Here is a 27,290-nt window from a genome sequence, read left to right on the forward strand (position 1 = left end):
GAAGGGTGATATACATACAAACCTTGCTTATTCTTTCCACACATTACTCCAGGCAATTATGTCTAAAGTTGAAATACCTTAAAGTTAGAAAATCCTGTACCATGACACAGATAGTTATCTCCATATACTGACTGCACTGAACACAAAAACTTCTATTATACCACAATTAATAATGCGATCTATTATTCAAAATGGTTTTTACTGCATATTGTCTCTACTGCTGCACCAATGAGCCAATTACTTACCATGTTAATTATCTTCCATATATGCTGACACTTCTCATTTTCTGTTTACTTTACCTCTTTGTCAGAAATCCTTCAATCCTGGTACCCATTTACTTTCTTCCATCCTGTTATAATTCCATTACTTACACCTAACACAAAATAATATATATAGGTAACACTAGAGAAACTTTTTTCTAAAATATTTCTGTGCATAACTATCTTTCTGTAGAAGTAGAACACACTGTTCCTGATTCACTTAGAAACTATACACAGCATAGGAGGAGAGTTTGACTGCCTCAGAAAACACAAAAAATGAGACGGACAGGTGGGGTAAGCATTATCACCACATAATGAATTCAACACAGAATGTTGAACCCCCTACTTGCTAATTGCACAAGGAATTAGTTCCAAATATTACATCAATTCTGAGATTTTGGATCACCAACAAATTGCACTCCAACACCTGTGCTGCCAATTCCGCTGTTAATATTACTTCTTGTTTCACAATCATTGATAGCTTACCAGTAGCACCAATAAGTTTTATTTCAGAAACATGCATAACTACTATACCCTCCGTGTTCCTAAAAGATACAAAAAATGCCTGTGAAATACCATTCAAATCATTACCACTGTCTAGTAAACACTTAAAATGTATACCTTGTATGCTTGCTGTTATTACAGGATGCCACACTTCCTTTTCACTTGCCATGTAATCTTCTTTGTAAAAGTAATCCTCATTAATCCTTTCCCTGGAAAACCCATCATCCTGCTTACCAAATTGATCATCATTACCACTTCCAAGCTCTAACTCTTCACTAGGCCTAATATCATCATCCTTTGTTCATTCTTTCTTTACATACCACATGGACATCATTATCAATTATAAATTCAAATTCATCATCCTCATCACTATTGGATTCGTCACTGCTATAATTACCACTACTGTCAGAATAACACACACTGTCACTCTCCCCCCCAGGGGGTCCACAACTCTTTTGTGGATACGTGCGTAGCGAGCACGGGAACCCGAGCTAATGTGGCCCTCCTTCCTTTCCGGGCTGCATACCTTCCTTTTCCGCATCCTTCCCTCTCCCCCATCTTTGCCCCTCCTCCCCTCACCTCTGGCTCTTTCATTCCCTTTCTCCCCCTCTGGGAGTATGGTTTGTGCCTACGTCCGGAGACGGACGCTCGTAAATGTACTGCATTCTTCGCCTTCTCTGCTTGTATGTCTTCATCCTTCCTTTGTCCTTCTCTTTTTCTTACCTCTTCTCTTTACCCTTTTCTCCGCTGCGGCGTTTGAGACCTCTCCTCTTTCCTTTCTCTTTCTTTTTACTTTTCCCTTTCTCTTTCTTCCTCTCTGTGCGTGTCTGAAGGCCGACCCACGCATTTTTGTGCGAAGCCAGTGACGGGGTAACGCGTAATTCCCCGCCCCGGCTAGACAGGTAGGACACGTACGTACCCCCTGGTAACGGCCAGGCCCAGGGAGGGGTGATTACCCGAGCTGATACCTTCAGACAGTGCCGATTGGTCCCTCCGTCCGTTTGTCGGGAGGTGTGACCTGAGGTGTGAACAATCACCTAAGGCGGGAGTGCCCTCAGAGAGGGCCCCCACAAGGGAGGAGCGCGCCGGTAATCATGGGGGATTCTTCCGCAATGGTTTCCTCACCTTCCACTATGTCTGCTCACAAGCGTAAGTTCACTGAGTCTCAGCCACAGACAGTTCTTCCATTGTTGCCACAGTTCCTTGTTGTTTCTCGGTCTGACGAAGGTCACGACTTCTCCACGGTCAACCCTTTCATTATTCAGAAAGGTGTCGACGCAATTGCAGGTCCTGTAAAGTCTTGTTCCAGATTATGGAATGGCACCTTGTTGTTAGAAACAGTCAGTGCCCTCCAGGCACAAAAATTGCTGCGTACTTCACTGCTCCACACCTTCCCTGTCCGGATTGAAGTGCACCGCACTTTAAATACCTCACGTGGAGTCGTTTATACATGCTCCCTCGATGGATTGTCTGACGAAGAAATTCAGCACTACCTGTCTGACCAGGGCGTAACGGCTGTTCATAGAGTTATGAAAAGGGTTGACACGACCATCATTCCAACCCGCACTGTCTTCTTGACATTTGACAAAGTTCAACTTCCATCGAAAATCAAAGTAGGCTATGAGATAATTTCTGTTCGCCCTTACGTCCCAAACCCTACGCGTTGCTATCGGTGTCAGCGGTTCAATCACACCAGCCAGTCCTGTTCAAATCCGGCCAAATGTGTTACGTGTGGCAAGGATGCCCATGAGGGTGCTTGTCCACCTCCATCCCCTCGCTGCATCAACTGTATGGGTGACCACGCTGCTTCCTCTCGTGATTGCCCCGTTTTTAAGGATGAAAAGCTCATCCAGGAAATCAGAGTGAAGGAAAAGGTGTCGACCTTTGCTGCTCGAAAATTATTCGCCAGTCGACAGCCCACCGTGCCTCAGACAGGAAAATACAGCACTGTCCTTGCTTCTCCTCGGCCAACAAAGGAGGCGGCCACGCAGACTTGCGACCTCACCTTTAGTGCCATGGTCGTCAGATCGGCCAGCGCAAAAATCACCCGTTCAATCTCACCACTTTCGCCTGCCCACTCTATGGCTCACCCTTCATCGGGTTCTGCTAAATCTTGAGCCCAAACGTCAGACACCAAGACTTCGAAAAAAGAGCATACTCGTGAAGATTTTTTTACGTACCCCAACTTCACAACCATCGGTTCCTCCTTCTTCTAAACATCATATTTCCAAGAAGGCTACAAAGAAACCCAGTTCATCTCCTTCTCCGCCAAGGCGTGTCCCATCTACAGCACCACCTGGCGGAAATCGCCCTCGGCCATCTTCTGCATCGCCGAGGCGCACTGCTGGCAGCCGATCAACCGGCCGATCGCTGGTGGCAGGAGCTGCTCCTGAACAACCTATGGATCAGGATCTTCTGCCTTCGGCTGAATGCCATTCCATGCTGTCGGTCGCAAGCTCTGAGCAGTCGTAGAGTTGACAGCAACTTTGGTCACATTCCTCCATTTTCTGTTCACTCATGTCCATTATCCACTGGAATATCTGCGGCATTTGAGCCAATCGGGGTGAATTGTCGATCCTCTTACGATCCTACTCGCCAGTCACCTTCTGTCTTCAGGTAAAAAAGCTGCGTCCCCATGACTGCTTTGTTCTCCCTCATTTTCAGTCCGTCCGATATGATCTCCCCTCTGTTGAAGGCACTCCAGCCCATGGAGGACTCAAGATTCTTCTCCATGATACTCTCCATTATCACCCAATCCACTTAAACACTTCCTTCCAAGCTGTCGCCGTCCGTCTTTCCCCTTTCTGGATACGCGTTCTCTCTTTGTACTGTATACATTCCATCGTCCACACCAATGGCACGAGCTGATCTCCTCCATCTTCTTGGTCAGCTTCCACCCCCTAGTTGCTGGTTGGGGACTTCAATGCCCACCACCCGCTTTGGGGATGTCCACATCCTTGTCCACGTGGCTCACTATTGCTAGACGTCTTCCACCAAGCGGATCTAGTTTGCATCAACACTGGGGTCCCCACATTTTTGTCTGCCTCCACGACAAATTTATCTCATTTGGACCTTGCGGTCGGTACTGTTCCGCTAGCTCGGTGCTTCGAATGGTTCACCCTTGATGATACACACTCGAGTGACCACTTTCCATGTGTCCTTAGACTGCAGCCTCAACTGCCATATATGCGCCCACGACACTGGAAGTTTGCCCAAGCCGGTTGGACACTTTTTTCGTCTCTAGCGACATTCGATGACCGTCACTTTCCTAGCGTCGACGATGAGGTGACACATATTACCGACGTTATTCTTACAGCTGCGGAATGTTCAATACCACGCACCTCCGAATTGCCCCGGCGCCCCCCAGTTCCTTGGTGGAACGAGGCATGCCGTGACGCAATACGTGAGCGGCGACGTGCTCTTCACATTTTCCACCACTATCCTACTTTGGCCAACTGTATCCGCTATAAGCAGTTCCGTGTGCGATGCCGTCGTGTCATCCGCAATAGCAAGAAGGCAAGCTGGAAATTCTTTATTAGCTCATTTAACACCTTCACTCCCTCCTCGGAAGTTTGGAGTCGGCTTCGACGGTTCTCAGGCGCGCCTAGTTTCTCCCCGGTCTCTGGGCTCACTGTCGTGCATGATACATTAGTGGACCCCGTCGCAATTTCTAACTCATTGGGTCAGCACTTTGCTGAGATTTCGAGCTCTTCAAATTACCCGCCAGTGTTTCTCCCGAAGAAACGTGCAGTGGAAGTGCGACATCTTGCTTTCTCCTCTCAAAAGCGCGAAAGCTACAATACTGTTTTCTCCATGCGGGAACTCCAACATGCACTCTCTTCTTCTTGCTCCTCCGCTCCAGGACCGGATGGTATCCACGTCCAAATGTTGCTACATTTATCAACCCATAGTCTGTGTTACCTCCTTCGCCTTTATAATCGAATTTGGACCAACAGTACTTTTCCCAGACGATGGGGGGGAAGCTATCGTCGTTCCTGTTCCGAAACCTGGAAAGGACAAACATCTCCCCTCTAGCTATCGTCCCATTTCTCTCACGAGTAGTGTCTGTAAGGTTTTGGAGCGTATGGTGAATTACCGTTTAGCTTGGTGGCTGGAATCCCGCAGTCTTTTAACACCTGCCCAATGCGGATTCCGAAAGCATCGTTCTGCAGTTGACCATCTTGTTGCTCTCTCCACTTATATCATGAACAATTTTCTCCGGAAACGCCAAACGGTAGCAATATTTTTTGATCTGGAGAGAGCATACGATACCTGTTGGAGGACAGGCATCCTCCGCACACTGTTCTCTTGGGGCTTTCGAGGTCGGCTGCCCCTTTTTCTTCGCGAATTTATGGCAGAGCGCACATTTAGGGTGCAGGTGAACACTACTCTCTCCCGTACCTTCTCCCAAGAATACAGGGTACCCCAGGGCTCCGTGCTGAGTGTTGTACTGTTTGCCATTGCCATAAATCCAATTATGGATTGTCTCCTTCCTGATGTCTCGGGCTCCCTCTTTGTGGACGATTTTGCGATCTACTACAGCTCTCAACGGACCAGCCTTCTTGAACAATGTCTTAAAGGATGTCTCGATCGCCTCCACTCTTGGAACATCAAAACCGGCTTCCGTTTTTCTCCCAGTAAGACCGTTTGTTAATTTTTGGCGACGTAAGGACTTTCTTCCACCCTCCTTACATCTAGGACCTGTCAACCTTCCGTTTTCAGATGTCGCTAAATTCTTGGTCCTTATGTTTGACAGAAAACTGTGCTGGTCCTCCCACGTTTCCTATCTTTTGGCTCACTGTCTGTGATCCCTCAACACCCTCTGTGTCCTGAATGGTACCTCCTGGGGAGTGGACGGAGTGGTCCTTCTCCGCCTCTATCGCACCTTAGTGCGCTCGAAATTGGACTATGGGAGCATAGTCTACTCCTCTGCTCGGCCGTCTATTCTTCGGCGTCTCGGCTCTATCCACCACCGTGGATTACGTTTAGTGTCTGGAGCTTTTTGCACCAGCCCTGTGGAAAGCCTTTATGCTGAGACTGCTGAACCTCCTCTGTCCAATCGGCGAGCAGTCCTGAGTCGTTATGCTAGCCATCTGTCTTCCATGCCTGCTAATCCAGCCCATGACATTTTTTTTGACACCTCCTTTGATGTAGGGTATGCAGGCCGCCCCTCCTCCCTACTACCACCGGGAGTCCGCTTCCATCAACTGCTCCATTCTCTTTCCTTCCGCTTTCCGAAAACCTTCTTGACAACTTGGGGTACAGCACCGCCTTGGCTCCGTCCCCGGATCTGCCTGATCCATGACCTTTGTCGATTTCCCAAGGATGGTACCCCTTCACTTGTTTATCGTCGGGCATTTGCTGCTCTATGTGCACAAATGATGGATGCCACATTTATTTACACCGATGGCTCGAAAACATCGTTAGGTGTAGGGAGTGCCTATATTGTTGGCGACGCCCCAAATCACTTTCGGCTTCCTGACGAGTGTTCGGTTTATACTGCGGAGCTTTATGCTGTTCTCCAGGCTGTCCACTACATCCGCCGCCATCAGCGGATACAGTACGTTATCTGCTCGGATTCTCTCAGCTCTCTCCTCAGTCTCCAAGCTCTTTACCCTGTGTACCCTCTGGTCCACCGGATTCAGGACTGTCTGCGCTTGCTCCACCTGGGGGCGTCTCGGTGGCATTCCTCTGGCTCCTGGGACACGTTGGTATCTGTGGAAATGAGGCGGCCGATATAGCAGCCAAGGTTGCCGTCTCTCTTCTTCGGCCAGCTATTCAATCGATTCCCTTCGCCGATCTACGGAGCGTTTTATGTCGGCGTGTTGGTTTTTTATGGCATGCACATTGGTTGACACTTCCCCCATAATAAATTGTGGGACATGAAAGCTTTTCCTTGTGCTTGGATCTCTTCCTCCCGAACGCGTCGTCGGGAGGAGGTAATTTTAACTAGACTCCGGATAGGGCACTGTCTTTTTAGCCATCGACATCTTTTAAGCGGAGATCCTCCCCCACTCTGTCCCCACTGCTCTCAGCTGTAGACGGTAAGACACCTTTTAATTGAGTGCCCCTATTTTACTCCGTTACGCGCCCGTCTACAGCTGTCGCCTGATATATCGTCCATTTTAGCAGATGACACGCGCTGGGCCGATCGCGTTCTCAAGTTCATTAGTGCCAGTGAAATGACGTCAGTCATTTGAAGCTTTTTTTGGGGACAACCAACCCCTTTCTGTAGTGGATTTTTAAGCCTTCCTTCTGCTTTTAGTTTCTCCAATTTTATGACTTTCGTTCCCATTGCTGCTGGTTTCCATTTTCGGTTTTTTACTGTTTCCTAAGTCATGGACCAGGCGCTAATGACCATAGCAGTTTTGTGCCCTAAAAAAACTGTCACTCTCTCTATGCTTTAGGTTTTGTACCCCTTCCACGTTTTTCTCCATTTCTGTTGATTCTGAATCTACATTTTTATTTACTTTTACCAGTTTTTCCTCTACCACTACTCCACACTTGGCTTCTACCTCTGTTTATAAATCATTGTTAATCTGATCCATTTGGTTATAAAGTTTAACTCTGTTTTCAGCACAAAATTTCTGACAGCTTTGACTTCATCTTTACACTGTTTTTCAGAAGCCTCCACCCTCCTACTACAGTCATTACAAAGCTTCTCTCTCTCTTCTACACATTTACTACTCATTAATGTTAATTTTTCATTAGTATTCTGCTCTACTTTCTTTATTTTTTCATCACAATCTTGCCCTACTGCCTCAACCCTCTTATTTAATTCTGAAAGGCTAGAGCTACTTACCTTAATTTCCTTTTCAATTTCTTTCTTCAGTTCATCTTTTAGGCTAGTTATGTCAGTTTTAATATCCCTAATATCTACTTTCATACTACTGATGTCTTCTTTCATATTATTTTCCACCCTACTAATGTCTTCTTTCATACTCATATTACTAAAACTACTCATAATTTGCCTTAATGTCACTTCCAAATTTCCATCTGCCATAAACTTTTGCCCTTGATGACTTTCGTTATTAGGTTCCTTCCACTTAACCTTAATGATTTCATCCACTTCGGTACTGTTTTCTTCCATTTTGCTCACATCACCATACAGTGTATATGATGCTTCTATCTTTCCATCTTCAACAGGACTTTCATCCTCATCATTCAAAGTTACATTCATGTTTGGTTTATAATCACTTTCATCTACAGAACCAGTCCCACCAAGATCTTTCTGTTCATTTAACAACTTACCTCTACAGTTGTTCTGTCACATTGTCTTGTTCGTTAAGGTCATTCATGTACATCTACATCTAAGTGATTACTCTGCTATTCCAATAAAGTGCCTGGCAGAGGGTTCAATGAACCACCTTCAAGCTGTCTCTCTACTGTTCCACTCTCGAATGGCACATGGGAAAAATGAGCACTTAAATTTTTTCTGTGTGAGCCCTGATTTCTCTTCTTTTATTGCAATGATCATTTCTCCCTATGTAGGTGGGTGCCAACAGAATGTTTTCACAATCAGAGGAGAAAACTGGTGATTGAAATTTCATGAGAAGATCCCGTAGCAATGACAAAACGCCTTTGTTTTAATAATTGACACTCCGATTCACATATCATGTCTGTGACACTATCTCGCCTATTTTGTGATAATACAAAACTAGCTGCCCTTCTTTGTACTTTCTCAATGTCATCCGTCAGTCCCACCTGATGCGGATTCCACACCGCACAGCAATACTCAAGAATAGGGCAGACAAGCGTGGTGTAAGCATTCTGTTTAGTAGACCTGTTGCACCTTCTAAGTGTTCTGCCAGTGAATCACAGTCTTTGGTTTGCTCTACTGACAATATTATCTATGTGATTGTTCCAATTTAGGTTATTTGTAATTGTAATCCCTAAGTATTTAGCTGAATTTACAGCCTTCAGATTTGTGTGACTTATCGCGTAATCGAAATTTAGCTGATTTCTTTTAGTAGTCATGTGAATAACTTCACACTTTTCCTTATTCAAGGTCAATTGCCACTTTTCGTACCATGCAGATACCTTATCTAAATTATTTTACAAGTTGTTTTGATCATCTGATGACTTTACTAGACAGTAAACGACAGCATCATCTGCAAACAATCTAAGACAGCTACTCAGATTGTCTCCTATGTCATTAATCTAGATCAGGAACAATAGAAGGCCTATAAAACTTCCTCGGGGAACGCCGGATATTACTTCTGTTTTACTCAATGGCTCCCCGTCTATTACTACGAACTGTGACCTTTGACAGGAAATCACGAATCCAGTCGCACAACTCAGTTGATACTCCATAGGCATGCAGTTTGGTTAGAAGATGCTTGTGAGGAATGGTGTCTAAAGCCTTCTGGAAGTCTAAAAATATGGAATCAATTTGACATCCCCTGTCAATAGCACTTACTACTTCATGAGTATAAAGAACTAGCTGTGTTTCACAAGAAAGATAGTTTCTGAAACTGTGTGTCAATAAATAGTTTACTTCGAGGTACTTCATAATGTTCGAATACAGTATATGTTCCAAAACCCTACTGCTAATCGATGTTAGTGATATAGGCCTGTAATTCAGTGGATTACTACTACTTCCCTTTTTGGGTATTGGTGTGACTTGAGAAATTTTCCAGTCTGTAGGTATGGATCTTTCTGTGAGTGAGTGGTTGTACATAATTGCTAAATATGGAGCTATTTTATCAGCATACTCTGAGAAACCTGACTGGTATAAAATTTGGACCAGAGGCCTTGCCTTTATTAAGTGACTTAAGCTGATTTGTTACACTGAGGATATCTACTTCCATGTTTCTCATCTTGGCAGTTGTTCTTGATTGAAATTCAGGAATATTTACTTTGTCTTCTTTGGTGAGGGAGTTTCGGAAAACCATATTTAATAACTCTGCTTTAGTGGCACTGTCATCAGTGACTTTATCGTTGTTATCGCACAGTGAAGGTATTCATTGCGTCTTACCACTGGTGTGCTTTATATACAACCAGAATCTCTTTGGGTTTTCTGTCAGATTTCGAGACAGAATTTCGTTGTGCAAATTATTAAAAGCATCTCACATTGAAGTACGTGCTATATTTCAAACTTCTGTAAAACTTTGCCAATATTGGGGATTTTGTGTTCTTTTAAATTTGGCATGCTCTTTTCATTGCTTCTGCAATAACGATCTGACCTGTTTTGTGTACCATGGGGGATCAGTACCATCACTTATTAATTTATGTCGTATATATATCTCTAGATTGCTGTCGACACTATCACTTTGAAAACATTCCACAACTTTTCTACACTTACATGATCAGATTGGAGGGAGGGAAAACTGTCTTTTAAAAAGGCGTTAAGAGCATTTTTATCAGCTTTTTTAAATAGATATACTGTGCGTTTCTTTTTCATGGTTGTAGGTGTTAAGGTATTCAGCCTAGCAGCAACTGCCTTGTGGTCACTAATCCCAGTATTCGTCACAATACTCACTATTTGTCCAGGATTATTTGTTGCTAAAAGGTCAAGTATGCTTTAGCAACCACTTACGCTTCGAGTGGGCTCAAGAACTAAGTGTTCAAAGTAATTTTCTGAGAAAGCATACAGTACAATTTCGGATGATGTTTCATTCCTGCCACCGGCTTAAATTTTTCCAGCATATCGAGGGTAGATTGAAGTCACCACCGACTAGAATTGTATGAGTGGGGTACTTACTTGAAATGAGTCAAGTTTTCTTTGAAACCCCCCCCCCCTCCCCTGCAGAATGCACATGGAATGCACTCTGGCTTCCTTCCCCTCCTTGGCAGCCATGTTCCTAAGTAGCCCTTAACTCGTCTGCTGCTGCAAGTTGTAATTCTCTCAGCGAGAAGTCCTGTTTACCTCGGTCAGCTGTGTCCACCTGCGTGCTGCTTGGCTGCTCCTGTACTCAATAGCTGCTTCCATAAAACCCACACACTGATTGACTGCTGTCTTATTATGGCCATGAAACCCCAATGCTGATTGGCTGTAGCATCTCTTCCATTTCCTAAGTAGCCGTAATGCTGGAGCTCCCAACTACCAGCAAACCCACCCTCTGTGAATGCCCAGACCTTGCGGGCCGAGAAGCTTCCTCTGGAACAGGGTGGATGACTGCATGCAGCTCAGAGACATCATCAGCCACAGACAACGCCTGAAACATGCTCGTCAAACGAACCGGGGAGGCCCTACGATCGGCCCCTCGGAAAGTTTTTCATTGCCTGCCAGACTTTGGAATGATCTCCCACTCAACCAGGGTGAGGGGTCAACCTCAGTGCAGGCAGTACCCGGGGCGGTCACAGTAGTTGACCGATCGTAGGAAGTGTGGGATGTACTCGACGTACCTCGTATCCCCGCATCCGATCCCTCACAGTGACGCCCCTTGGCAGCAGCCTCAAGCTGTGTGATGGAAGCCAGCGCAGCTTGGAACTGTGAGCAAAGGGTTGCCAACTCAGCTTGCATCTGTACACAACAGTCACAGTTCCTATCCATTACTGCAGTCGCTCCTGTTTGAAGCTCATAAAAATATGCAACAAGTGAACGGTGTACTCCCCTTATTAGTAGCAGGAATTCATTATGCATCATTTAATACAAAACAGTTTTGCAATGAGTTACCTTGTTTTTAATCACTCGTCTGCTGCTGCTCTGCTGTGATTGTCATCTCGACTCGTCTGCTGCTGCAAGTTGTAATTCTCTCAGCGAGAAGTCCTGTTTACCTCGGTCAGCTGTGTCCACCTGCGTGCTGCTTGGCTGCTCCTGTACTCAATGGCTGCTTCCATAAAACCCACACACTGATTGACTGCTGTCTTATTATGGCCATGAAACCCCAATGCTGATTGGCTGTAGCATCTCTTCCATTTAAATCACTGTAAACCGCTAGAGTTCACACTTTACTGTCGAAATTCTAGAGTCTTCGTTTATTGTGCCCACATACAGTAGTCCTCATGTTGGGGCACCAAATGTAATGATTTGCCTGCTTTATTTCTTTGTTTGTTGTCCTCAGTGTCAATTTACTGTGTTGCTACACTGGCTGAAAAATGGGTGTGGAAGTACAACACTGACTACTTTAAATGATGTAGCTGACAGGTGCACATTTGCATTTCACAGTACTTTACCTTCACTGCTCACAACCTTCCAATAATACACAGTTATATGGCCAATGCACTATTGTTTAACTTTTGATAACCCTCATTAATAGGGTGCAGGCGAACATTGACATACTATTACAATATTTTCCTGTTGAACATCTATGTGCAGTAAAAGCCTAACCACATAGTTAACATTTCTTGAAGAATAAAAAGTTACTTATTGAAACACACTGACATTGTTTTAACACATGGCCTAATTGTGTTACACTTATGTCACAGTTAAGTTGGTGCATTGCTGGTGATCTAACCAACACAGGTTTCTCATCTGAAACTCGGCCGTGGACTGACTGTCTCGGGAGTAAAAATTGGGTCCTTATATATCCTCACAATAATAGGTGCTGAAACTACATGTTGTTTGAAGTTAAATTTGCAGAAATTACAATTAAAACTTAGCTCATTAAATTAACTGAATACATCAAAAAATTGTGTTTTTTTTGAACAGTTTCTTCTTCTAGAGGAGATAGGCTGAATTATTTGTTTAAATCATGAAATTAATTAATATAGTTACACAAACAATATTTTTGGCAAAACTGTTAATTACTTTGGAATTAAGGGCTGGCTTTGCTAACATGTTTTTGAATAGAGCCAAATAGATCCTTTAAGAATACTATCAGTTGTTTCTCCAAATGTTTATAATTAGTACCGAATTTATATTTGTTTATATGTCAACAGTAGAATTTGTTATGATACAATTACTGATTTCACCCTATAACAAAAGGCACTAACTAGCAATGGTCAAAATAAATTAGAAAATCAATTACATACATAAAACTAAGCACAAAATTAGATCTGGTGTTAGATTCTTTAAAACTGAGGGCCAAACTTTCTCTTTCATGGAAATACAGATTATACTCACGTCTGTTCATGGTAATTAGTTAAGAACAAAATGAATTTTAAGGAGGAAGATGGCAAAACAAGAGGGGAAGTAAAATTATCCCAGCTTGCTTCGTCACAACACAAGAACAAAGACTTTTTCTTTAAACACGGAGTGATGAACTGACCAACTTGGATTATTTGATGTAACTGTGGTATGAAAGAACGACAATACAGAATAATTTAATTTCATTGTTGCCTGTTTCTCTGTTGTCAGTGAACAGAAGCACACCTGCTGACTGGAATTCATCCCGTAAAGAAAACAGGACAGTCCTGTTTTTGGCCTCTGTTTACCGCATCGCCGGAATTTTTGCTAGGACGCAAATATGTTCTGAATATTCTTGAAATTGTCTTTCTAATTTAGTAAGCAAATAATTTTTGCAATTCCTTGCTGTGATATGTGCTGAATCAACTCTTATCACACTTATTATTATAGCATGTGAGCGGTTTCTGTGGGCAAAGAAGACAAGACTACAAAGTTTAAGTAGTCTTGTTGGTAGTTGATGTGGTGTGTTGTCATTTGTGTGAACACTGCTGGTATGTCTACACACAAATGCACCTTTTGTTCCAACATAAAGTAAAAATAGCCTTTCCTCGAAGAAAAAAAGCTTAGTTAAGAAGTTAAATATAAAATTTGCAATGCCACGTACTATTCAATTGGACAGATTGGGAACTTTGATATTGTGCAGGCTGCGGCACAATAAATGAAACAAATGAAAGTTGGTGCCTTCTTTTTGCAGTGGATTTTTGTTAACATTAAAACACCAATAAATACCATGACTAACATGAGAACATGAGACTATTATCAGAGAAAAAAATGTTTTTATTATAATGTTTGCTAGATCAGAACTACGCACAGGTAAATTATCTTTTTGCACTGTTAATAATATAACATCATCCGCAGCCCGCGTCCACCTGTAAAACACATCATAAAATCTGCTGCTCTGCCTTGCAATCCCGAAAGTTGAAAAAAATAATTTTAGTTCACTATTACCTGTCCGCTTCTTTGCGGTATGATTGGTTTCATTTAATGCAGTTTGAATGCGCTGCAGCAGCATCTCATTCGTTCGTAGCACAGCTCTGCACCACGAATAATATTTAAATAGCTGAAAATGTCTTAAAAGGATGGGATAAAATACCAGGCAAGCATTATTACAAATCATAATGCAAGTTTTCACTAAGTAACTCTCTTCAAAACATTTAGACAGATTAAATTCTTACACATCTTTACTAATCAGTGCCTAATGGCATCCTTTTCTCAATCTTGACAAAAGAATGCTACATAAGCTTACAATATAGCGTCACAGGCTCTTCCTACTCACATTACTCCAAAAGAATGACAGAGAAATTAATGCTCGGTCACTACTATTTATACTCAGTTTAATACATTTACATCTTTGTTTGATATTTAATAAGTATCGTCTGTGGTGGTTTCAGTACTCACTGACACAGATATTATCTTTAAAAATAGATACATAATTCTATACAAGTATAAAACATGACACAATGGTTCCTCTTTATTACATAAAGTTCACACAATCATTGTCCATGCAGAAATAAAATTATAATCATCCAGTTCAATTTATTTTATGTTATTTTTTTTGTTTGACCACATATAAAGTGTGTTTTGCCAGGAGATGCTACAGTATCCTCTTCTCTATTCTCTTAAGATGTCCATACCATCTCAGACTTGATTTCTCTATCTCCTCCTGTAATGGTTCCACATTCATTAACTCTCTGATCCTCTCATTTCTTAACTTGTCTATCTTTGTCACTCCAGTACTGTTTCTCAAGAATTTCATGTCACTAGCTTGTACTTCACTTTTCTCTCTTCCTTTCATAACCCAGGTTTCTGACACATGTCAGGATTGGGACATAGTATGACTGGTATATAACCTTTTAACTGATTTTGGGTACATCCTTGCCTCCATATCAGGCTTCTGACACTTTTCCAAAATGCTTCTGATTTTCTCCCCCGCTCGTATATTTCTGTCGTTTTTTCTGTCTTCCTGTATCAGGTTTCCTAAGTGCTTGAAACTCTCCTCTCCTCAATAGTTCCTCACCAATTGTTATTCCAGTTGTTCCTCTCTCCTTCTTTCTTGTTGTGACAATCATCTCACTCTTACTTATACTAAATGGAATCAATACTAGAAATAAGAATAATCTTCACAAGGATTTAAAGTCACTTAGTCTTGTACAAAAAGGTGTGCATTATTCAGGAACACACATTTTCAATAACTTGCCAGCAGCCATAAAAAGCTTAACAACCAATGAAATTCAGTTTAAGAGAAGCCTAAAGGATTTATTGGTGGCCAACTCCTTCTACTCCATTGATGAATTTCTTAGTAAAACCAACTGATTTGTGTAGAAGTACAACATAACTTCTGCACAATTTCAGTGCAGTAATGTTTCATTGAAAATTTGTGTGTGTGTGTGTGTGTGTGTGTGTGTGTGTGTGTGTGTGTGTGTGTGTGTGTGTGTTTTAGTATAATCTAACTTCTGCACCATTTCAGTGCAGTAATGTGTTCATTGTAAATAAGTATTACAGTAGTTGTATTACCTTATAAATAAATAAAAAACTTTTTTTATTTTAAATTCAGTGCATTAGTATTTGTAAAATGACTCTTAGTGTTCATTAAAAAATGACAATCATTCCACTTGGGACCTGTGGAATGGTACTTTAGCTTATTTGTTTTAGTTGTAAATATTTGTCATGTATTGTTGTTTTTCTGACATGTTCCACATCCTGGAGGACCTCCTCACTACGGATCAATTGGAATGAAAGTAAATCTAATCTAATTTAATCTAATAAGATGATAACATTGCATATTCCTTTTGCCTACAGATGAGTCATAAGTCATAAATATTAGATCCTTAAAAAAGAAAAATTCAGATGGACTGGATGGCATATCCCTTAAAATAAGTGTGTTTCTAAATACATAAGTAAACCTCTCACATTCTTTATAAATCAAACACTGCAGGAAGGGATATTTCCAAATTTCCTAAAGAAAACAAAAGTAATTTCCATATATAAAGGAGGAGACAAAGGGAAGCCCAGCAATTAAAAACCTATTACAACCATATCTGTACTGTCTAAAATTGTAGAAATAGCCATAAAAGACAGCATAGTAAATTTCTTACAGAAACAGAACATAATAAATAGAGCATAACATGGTTTCACAAAGCGTCGATCTACAAAAGCAGCAGTGTCATATTTCACAGCTTATGTAATCAGGACACTGGAGAAACAGGAACAAAACCTATCAAAAGCTCTTGTCACAGAGTCCTGTTAAAAAAACTAAACCAGTATAAGAGGCAGAGCAAACAATATTATCAAAACACTAATCAAAAATAGGCAACAATGCATAGAGATAAAAATATAGAAATGGCAACAGACTGGAAAATGTGTTCTCAGCATTCAAATAGGTAAAATGTGGTGCACCCCAAGGTTTGGTATTGGGACCATTACTTTTTATTCTGTATGTAAATGGCATGCCAGAAGCTGTAAATGACACAGTGATTCCAGAATGATATTTTCACTCTGCAGTGGAGTGTGCGCTGATATGAAACTTCCTGGCAGATTAAAACTGTGTGCCCGACCGAGACTCTAACTTGGGACCTTTGCCTTTCAGGAGTGCTGGTTCTGCAAGGTTCGCAGGAGAGCTTCTGTAAAGTTTGGAAGGTAGGAGACGAGATAATGACAGAAGTAAAGCTGTGAGTACCGGGCGTGAGTCGTGCTTTGGTAGCTCAGTTGGTAGAGCACTTGCCCGCGAAAGGCAAAGGTCCCAAGTGAGAGTCTCGGTCGGGCACACAGTTTTAATCTGCCAGGAAGTTTCGACACAGTGATTATTTATGCTGATGACACATCTCTACTAATCACAAGTAAATCTACAAAGGACCTTGAAACCAGGACATGTTTAGAGATGGATAGGTGAAACACACATTTTGGGGGTGCAACCTTTCCATAAATGGAAGCGAAACAACTTGCATGGAATACAAGCAAATGTCAGTCAAAGCAGATGATCTTGATATCAAGCTTGGGGACTCCAGCCTTTCAAAAGTTCATTGCAGTAAGTTTTTGGGATTCTCATGGCATGGGAGACTCATAGATGAAATATGCTCAAAAATATACTTCTCATGAGGAAAAGAAGTCACACTGTTGATCAGGACACTTTGTTAAAAATGTATTATGCTCTAATTTATCCACATATCTCTTACTGTATACCTGTGTGGGGTAGTGCAGCTAATATACACAAAAACAGATTATTTAAACTCCAAAATAAAGTGATTAGGTGCATTGGAAATCTGGCATCTAGACTGTCCTGCAGAAATAAATTCTAATAACTGCAAATACTGACAGTGTACATACTCTCTCTGTACATACATGAAACAATTATGTACCTAAAAATAAAACTGTACAGCTTTGATCAACAAAAATTTACATAACTACAGTAATAGGTGTAAAGATAATCATCACATGTATTCAAATTGACTTAAACTACAAAGAACCTAAAATAGCTGGATGTGTGTTATATGAGGGTTGCCCAGAAAGTGACACACAGCATTCTTTCTTTCTTTCTTTCTTTCTTTTCTCCCCCCCCCCCCCCCCCCCCCGCCCCCTCCCTGGCCGAAATCAATGCTACGAATGTGAAATGTTATGTATTTATTATTTGAAGTCTCCTGAGGGATTGTACCAAGTTTGTCACTTCTGATGTAGAATAGCTGCAGGACAGTTTCAAAATGATGTCTGTAGATGATGCATGTTACAAGCAACGTGCCATCAGTGAATTTATCACTGCAGAGAAAAAAACTGTGGGAAATATTCACAAACACTAGTGCATGGTCCATGGAGCATCTAGTATCAGCATAACTACAATTAGTCACTGGGCATGGAGGGTGAGGTAATCAGAAGGCAGTTCAGCAGAGCTCCACGATTTGCAGCGGTTGGGGAGACCCTCCACTGCTGTCATACCTGACATGTAGTAGCGAGCTGATGTCATTCACCATTAAAGGCTGCAATTGGTGGAAGACATTTTGAGTATGATTAGGTGGCGATTTACACAGTGAGGCACTGGCTTTGCCACCAGGGCAACGATTGGTACTGACAGTGTATACAAGCCCTTATTTCGCACTGGATGAAGGCCATAGAATGGAATGGAGATTATGTGGAAAAATAGTGTGTGTAGATAAAACCATTGTTGTGTGTGTGCAATTCTCATTATGTTCAGTAAAGAATTGTTGAAGAAAGAAATGTGGTGCATTACTTTCTGGGCAATCCTCGTAAAACAAACAAGCAGTATCAGGATCTTAAAAACATTGTCTGATTCCAAACAAGAACTAAAAGGTCATCTGGTCTCAGCTTGTTGCAATGTAAAGGAGTTCTTAGATAAAAGTGCAACAGTGTAAAGGAGTATCTTATATATGTGTTCAAATTCTTAAAGAAGAGTTTCTTCTGGAAGCTCCACATAAAGAATATAAAGACACTGTTCTGTCACTGTATGTAAGCACAATTGTGTATATTCTTCTTAATGCTCTGATATGTGTCATTTTACATCTATGGTGTAAAACCTTAATGTTAGAAAAATTGTATATATCCATGCTTTTAACTGGTTACCACGCACTTTGTAATACACTCGGGTATATTGTAGTGGCAACGTCTGCCACCGAATGTAACAGCAATACCAAATGTAGTGGGAAGAGGTAGAAGGCACCATATTAAGACTCGTCCAAGCTTTCCAAGTGATTTAGTGTTTCCAACTACAGTGCCATGTTCCCCTCGGTCTGCGTCACCAGGTCCCGCAATGCTGAGGACACAACTTTGCCGTCTGCGAAACTGCTTGGCACGGAATGGCAGTCTCAGCGACCTGTGCATGCACTGTTTGTTGGCCTTGTATGCCAGCAGAATAGTGGTTTTGTCAGGATGCCAGCAGTTGACTCAGCAGTCTGCATCCCTGCCGACTCAGCGCCGCTCGGTGTGAGCCGCAGACGGCCAGCTGCATGGTTCTCGCCGGCTTGGCTGAGACCACGGCGACAAGTGCCCGTGATCCGGGGTCCGAATCTGTGGCCCTCACCTTGGGTTGCCTCTGGCATGTGTTGGAAGTCAGGATGCCTGCCCGTGTTAGCGAGCTGTGGAGTGGGCCACCGCTGGCTGGCTATGGACCCTGCGTCGGCCTCAGAGGGACAAACCACCGGCCTGCAGTGGACTGGAATGCTGGCGCCCCATCTGTTGCTGTGTGTAGCTGGTGGTGTGACATGCCCTGCCGTCCAGGAGAGCTGCCACACTTGAATGAATCTTGTTAGAAACCCGCACCTACTTATATGTAGCTATGCACCTCTGTTCTGTCATACGCACTGCTTCGCGTCACGTACTCGTAACATGCTAGGTGGACCAGTGGGCCCCTTCTGCCGGTGAGTTGCAACATGCAAAACTGCCCAGCAATTTTATGGCCCTGTGGCCTCTATTCTACATCGCAACTGTTGGTATGCGTAACTCACTGCATTCCGGCTTGCACCTGGCTGTAACTTGTGCTCAGAATATTGCACAAAACTAACTTTCCCTATCCTAAACAGTGGTGCCGCTACATTATTCCCCTCTTCGGAAAAACTTGGTCCCCAGGTCAACCCTTAAATAGCTCTTAATTTGTTTGAGTTAGCACCTATGGCATATTTCCTTACTATTAGTAAACTTAAATGTGGTCTAGTGCCCCTTAAAACCATAACATGAAACAAAACGTAAAAATTCCGTACTGGACAACCCCTGCTCGATCAACCCCTTACCTAATCGTCTCGCATCCTCGGTATCCAATTGACTGGGACTTCGACTACCCTTGGTACCCTCTTGGAATTAGCTCTCTGTCTGATCAGAAAGAAAACAACTCATAACAAAGTTAAGGCTGCAAAGACACTTGGCACAGAGGTGCTCGAAATGATCATTATATGCCGTTGCTTTTCCCTATACTGAAGGACAAGTTGCACAAGTTGTTGGGCTGATAGGTGCTGCTCTTGCTCTAAAATGAACTGGTTTATGGATCGCAACAGACCTGGCTCCATAGTTTGATTTAACGAGGTCAGATTCTGCTTTGGCAAAAACTCTAAAGTGGTTTCTGGCCAGTACAGCTGTGGCTGCATAACATTCAACTGTGTGACTGCTGAAATTGACGCTGGCAGGTGGAAGGTTGGTCCTATTATGTTACATGCAGTTCCATTGATTAAAATTGCACTCCCCTCGAGCTCTATACATTTCGCTTCTGCAAATTCTCCCGATTCAAAACAGCTTGCTTCTACTTTCTGGATCACAAAACATATGGTACTTCATGCTGTACTCTAGCTTCCTGGTTTTTTCTGTGCTTAGCACCTCTCTTCACGCTCTCTTTCTTCATCTTTCCTTCCTGTGACATGCCTGGGATCACATCTGGGCAACCCTTAAATGGCCATAACTACCCAATGTGTACTATCATTGTTCCAGTTGGCAGCTGAAGCTTAACATAAATGGGGGATGTGGTTTCAACAAGTTGGTATGGCCCTTGATACCTCGTGAGGAACTTCTTCGTTTTGCATATAGGGGCTGGACAGCATTACCCACTGACACACTCTATAATGCGGTAAACTTCCTTTATGCTCCACTGCGTCTTCCTGCCTTTCCAAAGCCTTTGCATTTGCCTTTTGTTATAGTTTCCAAACATCTCGAATTGTCCTTGCAAATTGACGTAGTGATTACCGGTCCTTCCTTTCTGTAGCCTCACCAAATCAAATGGTGACGGCATTTTTCGCCCGTACACTACCTCATATGGAGATAAATCGGTATTTGTATGGACTTTTGCATTGTATGTGCATACAACATTCTTCAAATACTCGTCCAACTGATGATGAGAATCCAAATAAAAACTCAGCATATTCCTGATTGTTCTGTGTACCTGTTCTGTCCCTTCGTTGGCCTGTGGATGCAACGCCCTCGTCCTCAACTTCTTTACATTCAACAATTTACACAGTTCCTTCATTAAATCTGACATGAAGTTGATCCCTTGGACAGTAATTGTCTCCGGTACACCAGACTTCAAAATCCAATTGTTTACTAACGCTTTGGCGACAACTGCTGCCTATTGATTTGGTATAGCCACCATCTCCACATACCTCGGAAAATGGTCTATTATTGTCAGAATGAATCTGTTCCCTGATGGTGTTCACCTGAAAGATCCTAAGACATCAATCCCAAGCATACAGAATGGACATTTCACTTCTGGTAATCGCTGTAGCTGTATCTGTTTGCAGCTCAAATCTGCTCTCTGCACACATGGTATACAATTCTTGACATACTGATCCACATCTACTTTTCTACCTCTCCACCACTCTCCTATTCGTTGCTCTAAGCTCTCCATGACCAGATAACACGTGATCATGTGCTTCCTTTAAAACCTCATTCTCAACTCCACTGGCACTACTACCCTTGGCCCTAACTTCGTTTACCTGCACAGAAGACCATTGTACACATTAAACTGTGGCAGTATAATTTACAATCATTGTCCGTGTCCTGTAATTCTTGCCTTACTGCTAGGTCATAACCTATGACTTCTATTTTTGCCACAACCTTCTGTAACAATCGCGTCAACAGCTGTGCTACATCTGAAAATCCCTTCACGAACTTTCGATAGGAATTGCGGAATCCGATGACTGACTGCACTTCCTTAACTGTTTTCGGTTCCAGAAAATCCCTTTCAGCTTGTACCAACCTCGGGTCTTTTCACGCTCCATCCTTACTGATAATATGACTCAAATATTTTTCTTCTTCTAATGCAAAATGACACTTCTCCAGGCTCAGTGTCAAACGAGCTTCTCTTAACCTCATAAAGTCTTCCCTTAGCCACTGTCTATGTTGCTCCATACTACTTGAAAACACTGTCATCTAAATAGACCAGAAACTGCCGTGGTTTCAAACCCCCTCAAGACACTGTCTAGCACCCTCTGAAACAATGCCAGAGCGTTTTTCAAACCAAATGGCATTCTAATTTACTGGTAATGGCCTCCAGGAGTAGAGAAAGCAGTTTTTGGACGATCCTCTGGAGCCACATGTAACTGATGACAACCACTTTTAAAATCCATCATAGGAAAGTACTGGCAATGTCCTAAGTAATCCAAAGTCTCTGATATGTTTGGAATAGGGTATGTGTCCATTCCTGTCTCATTATTGAGGTATCAGTAGTCACAACATAATCTGTATTTCTTGGTTCCATCCATAGATTTTTAGGCACAATGACAATGCCCACTCTCCAGTAACTATCACTATGCTCTATAATACTGTTCGCAAGCTGCTGATCAATGAGATCCTCCACAATCAGATGCAAATACCTTGGTATTCTGTATGGTTTATGGTAAACAGGTGCTTCATTCCCTGTTGGTATCCTATGTTGAACTAATGGAGTTGTTGGTAACGGCCCTTGTGGAAGAAACAAATCCTTAAATTCCCACAATAACTCTTCCATATGCTCTTTTTCTCCTCCTCTCAGATGCTTAATTTTGTCATGCAATGCAGTTCTTTTGGCAGTTAGTGGTTGATCGCTTTGCCTACCTCTTGAAAAGCAGTCTTTGTCATCAGGCACATCCAAATTTGCTACTACAGCTCCTTTCCTCAAATTAGCGTCTACAGTGCTACAATTATCCACGTTGATGGGAACTACTCGCCCGTTTCTCTCCTGTACACATACAACGCTACATTTCATGAAAGAAGCCAGTGAACCCAAAACTTCATTATCATCCTATGGTTCAATAACACACACTGTACTCACAGGTAGATTTGACTCCGCACTTACCCAAAGCAACTTTCCCGTGCCACTAGACACACACACATGCAAAGTAAGCCTTAATGCTAATGTACGTGGTTAAATTGGTTTGTCCATTACATTGAACACCCCTTGCGACTGCTCTGCATTGACAACAGTTTCCCCTAGCTGAAATAACATTCCACCAAGTTCACAGTTCATTGTCCAAGGTCAATTTTGGCATGATGTTGATGCAAGAAATCTACTCCTAGGATCATGTCGTAGCCCTCTTACCCATGGTACTACTTCCATGCATGCATTAAATCAGACTTTCTCTATTTGAAACTAAACTGTCACCAACCCCAAAGGTGTGACCTCCTTATCCCCCACTCCACACAACCTATAATGTGATGGGTCTAACTTTCTTCATCCCATTATATTCCTAGTAGCCACTGACACTTGAGCCCCTGTGTCCAACAAAATCTTAAACTGTTTAGTTCCTATGGATCCAACCACTGAACATTCCACCTCTGCATATGTATTCATAGCACTGAAATTAAACGGGAGTTCACTTAGGTGGGTCTTGGGCCCCCTCTACCATTTAACACTTGTCTACCTCTCCTATCTCCACTTCTCCAACCTCCCCTTCCTTTATTCCTCGGTGACTAGGTACATTGCCTCTGCACATGTCCCATACAACCACACTTAAAACATTTCACATCCACTGTAAACACTGTTTGCCTCTTGCGTACCCCTGTTGCGACGTCTATTTCCTCACATTGAATTGCCAGCTGAATGGCCGAATACAAATCTTTTGGAGTCCCTTCACGCAGTTTCAATGACATACACACCAGTAACCCTCTAAAAAATTCATCAAGTGCCCTTTGCTCAGCCTACTATTTGCTTCATCGCTCGGACCCAGCTCGTGAGTATACTCATTAGTTTCACTTATCCTGTCCGCAAATTTCTCCACTGTCTCCCCCTGTCTCTCTGACATTTTACTTAACCTCTCTCTAAAGTATTGAGTGCTATTCTGTTTTTTTGTACATTTGTAAAAGCCCTTCCTTTAACTTCTTAAACTGTCCTGCCTTCCTTAAGGCCTCAGAACACATCTTACATATGTTTTTGCTTCACCCGTTAATCTAATCTTGGCTATATGTAACAACTGCTCATCAGACCGAACACTCATCACTGCTGAAGCCTCCAAGTCTGCCACAAATGAACACACATCCTCAGATGCCTTGCCAGAAAATGGAATAATCTAACTCGCGGCAGCTGGATCAATCTCCTGCACCCTAGGCAACGACGACTGATCAGATGTGGTTTCCCGCTCGCTTCTAGATATTAATTCATTTCTCAACTGCGTATTGTCCGCTGTCAATTGTGCTACTTCTTCCAACAACATCCGTACCGCTTTGGGTTCAGACGTACCTCGCATCCCTGACTCTGCCATTGTGTTGCTTTTGTTCCCAGTTAGTCCTGAAACAAAACATTTAAGTACAAGAATAAACCAACTCCTTACGCCTCAGTATCATCATACTCGGTAACTTACTCAAACCAATACAAAGGTAATTAAATGCCACGAAAAAAAATAAAGCTTACTGCCCTAAATATATTAACACTTATTCTGACAAAAAAATAATAATATGCCTATGCAAAACATCTAAAATGGCCTGCCATGAGCCATACTCAAAAACAGAAAAAGGCAAGGAAATGTCCAATAGTCAAAAGAAAACTGGTCAAAACTCACCACATCTTATGAATGTAATGCGGGAATTGGGGTCGAACGTTGTAATGGACAGACTATGTCTGCTATTCTGTCACTAAATATAGTGGCAACTTCTGCCACAAATGTAACAGCAACACCAAATGTAGTGTGAAGAGGTAGAAGGCACCATATTAAGACTCGTCTGAGCTTTCAAAGTGCTTTATTGTTTCCAACTAGAGCGCTGCGTTCCCCTCGGTCTGTGTCACCGGGTCCTGCAATGGTGAGGACACCACTTCACAGTGTGTGTTGGCTTTGTATGCCAGTGGAGTAGCGGCATCGTCAGGATGGCGGCAATCGACTCGGCGGTCTGCATCCCTGCCAACTCGGCATCGTCGCCGGCATGGCTGAGATTGCGACAAGTGCCACAACCTGGCCTCAGCATGCCTCCGGTGTGTGTTGGAAGCCAGGACATCTGCCCATGTTAGCGAGCCGTGTAGTGTCCTGCCACTGGCTGGATACAGACCCCGCATCAACCTCAGATGGTTGAACCAGCGACCCGCTTTGGACTGGAATGCTGATGCCCCCATCTGTTGCTGGGTGTAGCTGGTGTGGTGATACGCCCTGCCATCCAGGAGAGCTGCCACACTTGAATGAATTCTGTTAGAAACCCGCATCTATTTGTAAGTGGCTGTGTGCCTTTGTTTTGCCATATGCGCCCCTTCGCGTCACGTACTCGTAACACACTAGGTTGGCCAGTGGGCCCCTTCTGCCCGTGATTTGTGGCATGCAAAACCACTATGTATACTCTTTCAGCAATTTGATAGCCCTGTGGCCTCTATCCTACTTGGCAAATGTTGGTATGTGTAACTCACTGCAATCCGGTCCACACTTGGCTGTAACTTGTGCTCAGAATATCGCACAAAACTAACTTTCCCTATCCTAAACGGTGGTGCTGCTAAAACACATTGATGTATCCAATATTTCTACCAAAAGTGATCCAAGGATAAAAAATAAGTAAATAAATAACTAATGGGATAGCCATGTACAGTTTTTCTACTTTGGGCTAGATACTTTGTCAGCCTGCTTGGCACCATGTATCTGCCCCTAAAATTTGCAAACCAGTGAGTTGCTAAATTTCAACACTTTGCTTTCACATTTTGTCAATGCTGCCACTCCTTTCCCTACTCATTGTCAATAAATTTAATGAGGTTCACAGCAAGCTGTTGCAGCAACTCTCAAATGCAGTATCTGTGATCATTTTCTGTGCTTGCACTGTGGAGGTAATAATGTGAACTGGAAAGTGGCTGTACGTAATTTTGTCATCTGGGCCTAGGGTTTGACTTGCTAGTAGTAATAAATTCCTCATCCACCCCCGAAGAATAGAAATATAACTTAGTAATGATGTTATGTATCAGTTTTAATCTTTTTAATAACCATAACAACTTAATGTGGACAGTCATAAAAATTAGCCTTTCCAAAAACTGTGTTGAATTGAAATAATCTTGTGGTTATAAAAGTTTGCTGTGCACCATGAAAAATTAAAAACTAATTTAAAGCTTTTCTTTCAATCATAGTCCAGTTGAAAAAGAAGTTAAGAAAAAGAAAACAGAATGCACGACTGAGGAAGCTGTTGCACCCAAAGAATGCCATGATGGTTCTGCGTGAACTGAAAGCTGGAATAAACTTTACATTTCAGGAGCATACAAATGCTCTAACACAAACTATGTTTGTTGTTAGTGCTGAGGTTAGTGTTTACTTTTTATATATTCAATGCCAACATACTTGAGTTACACTTTTTTAATTAAATATAGTGCAGCTATAAAATTATATATGTGCTAACAATAATGTGGTTTATTTTGTACGGTGGTTTTTTGATTTGTACGTACAACAAATGTGGATGGAAAAATTTTCAGCTTGGGAGGAAGAAAATTGAACAAGAAGCAAAAGTTAATAGTATAAAACGAAAATTAACTGAAAAAGTCAAACCTTTGGTATAATGTTGCGGTACTGTGAGAAAACTAATATTGTAATACTTAAAATTACAAAAGACTACACCTATGTCTTACATAAACCAAAATGGATCATCTTGGTTGTTGTTTAAGTGTGTCCCAGTAGTGTCCTAGATATTAATATGAAACTAATAGAACTTCTTTATATGGTTCTGACAGAAATCACCAGCGAGTTATTAATGTCTTTGTGAAGCAGGTAATGCTGTTGACCTACTTTATCAGTGAAGTGCAACTGCAATTTGCAATTCAGTTAATAAAGTAGTCCATAGGTATACTGCCACTTGCTGCTGTCCAAAGGACACAATGTTTTGATGACTGAGCCTGATGACAGTTACATGGTAAACTGCTGAAATGTTGTGTCCTTTGGACACCAACAACTGGCAAAACAACTGTGGATTGTTTCGTTACAAATATTCTATGAGAAACTGAAGAACGCCAGTTCAGTTAGTTGTACTATTCAGATTAGTTTGTTTCATTTAACCTGCTGTTGACTTCTACTATCATTAAAAGACACTTTGAAAAAATAGCAATTAAAATTGTGCCATTTCCGTAATGTTAGACTGTCCACAGTATAATGCAATATATATTCATTAATATGCAGGATGATTATAATTAAAGATAAACTTTCAAACCACTGTAGAAATAACACCATTTCTCAGAATGACATCAAATTGCAACAGAATATTATTGGAGAATGGGGGGAAATGTATGCCAGAAGAAAAATAAATAATTACAAAATGCAGCAATAGGTGGCACTGTAAGCATCATAATTTAATAGTGATTGATACAAATGACAAATGATTCATACAACAATGCCTAAGGTGTATGTTTTACATCAAACAAACTTTACTATTCAGTGTGCATGGGTGTACAGGTTTGTTTTTGTTTTCGGGCGCACAACTTCAGTGGTCATTAGCGCCCTGACTACTCTAAGAATGCACCGCGAGGCACAAGTTGACAACAACAACTAAAAGGGAAAACACAATAAAAGACAGACTGACAGGCATAGGAGTAAAAAGCATCATCAAATGTC

The 27,290-nt window shown here is 42.1% G+C and overlaps 1 protein-coding gene across 3 annotated transcripts in view; it reads left to right on the forward strand.

Annotated features, from left to right (window-relative positions):
* LOC126234596 (double-stranded RNA-specific editase 1-like) overlaps positions 1 to 27,290 on the forward strand; it is a 98,999-nt gene that overhangs the window by 38,557 nt on the left and 33,152 nt on the right. For all 3 annotated transcript variants that reach the window (XM_049943326.1, XM_049943317.1, XM_049943334.1), the window contains exon 2: positions 25,823 to 25,992. In XM_049943326.1, the coding sequence (XP_049799283.1) occupies positions 25,823 to 25,992 (170 nt within the window). The remainder of the gene's footprint in view (positions 1 to 25,822; positions 25,993 to 27,290) is intronic.

This window comes from Schistocerca nitens, chromosome 1 (genome assembly GCF_023898315.1).
Source record: "Schistocerca nitens isolate TAMUIC-IGC-003100 chromosome 1, iqSchNite1.1, whole genome shotgun sequence".
NCBI lineage: Eukaryota > Metazoa > Arthropoda > Insecta > Orthoptera > Acrididae > Schistocerca > Schistocerca nitens.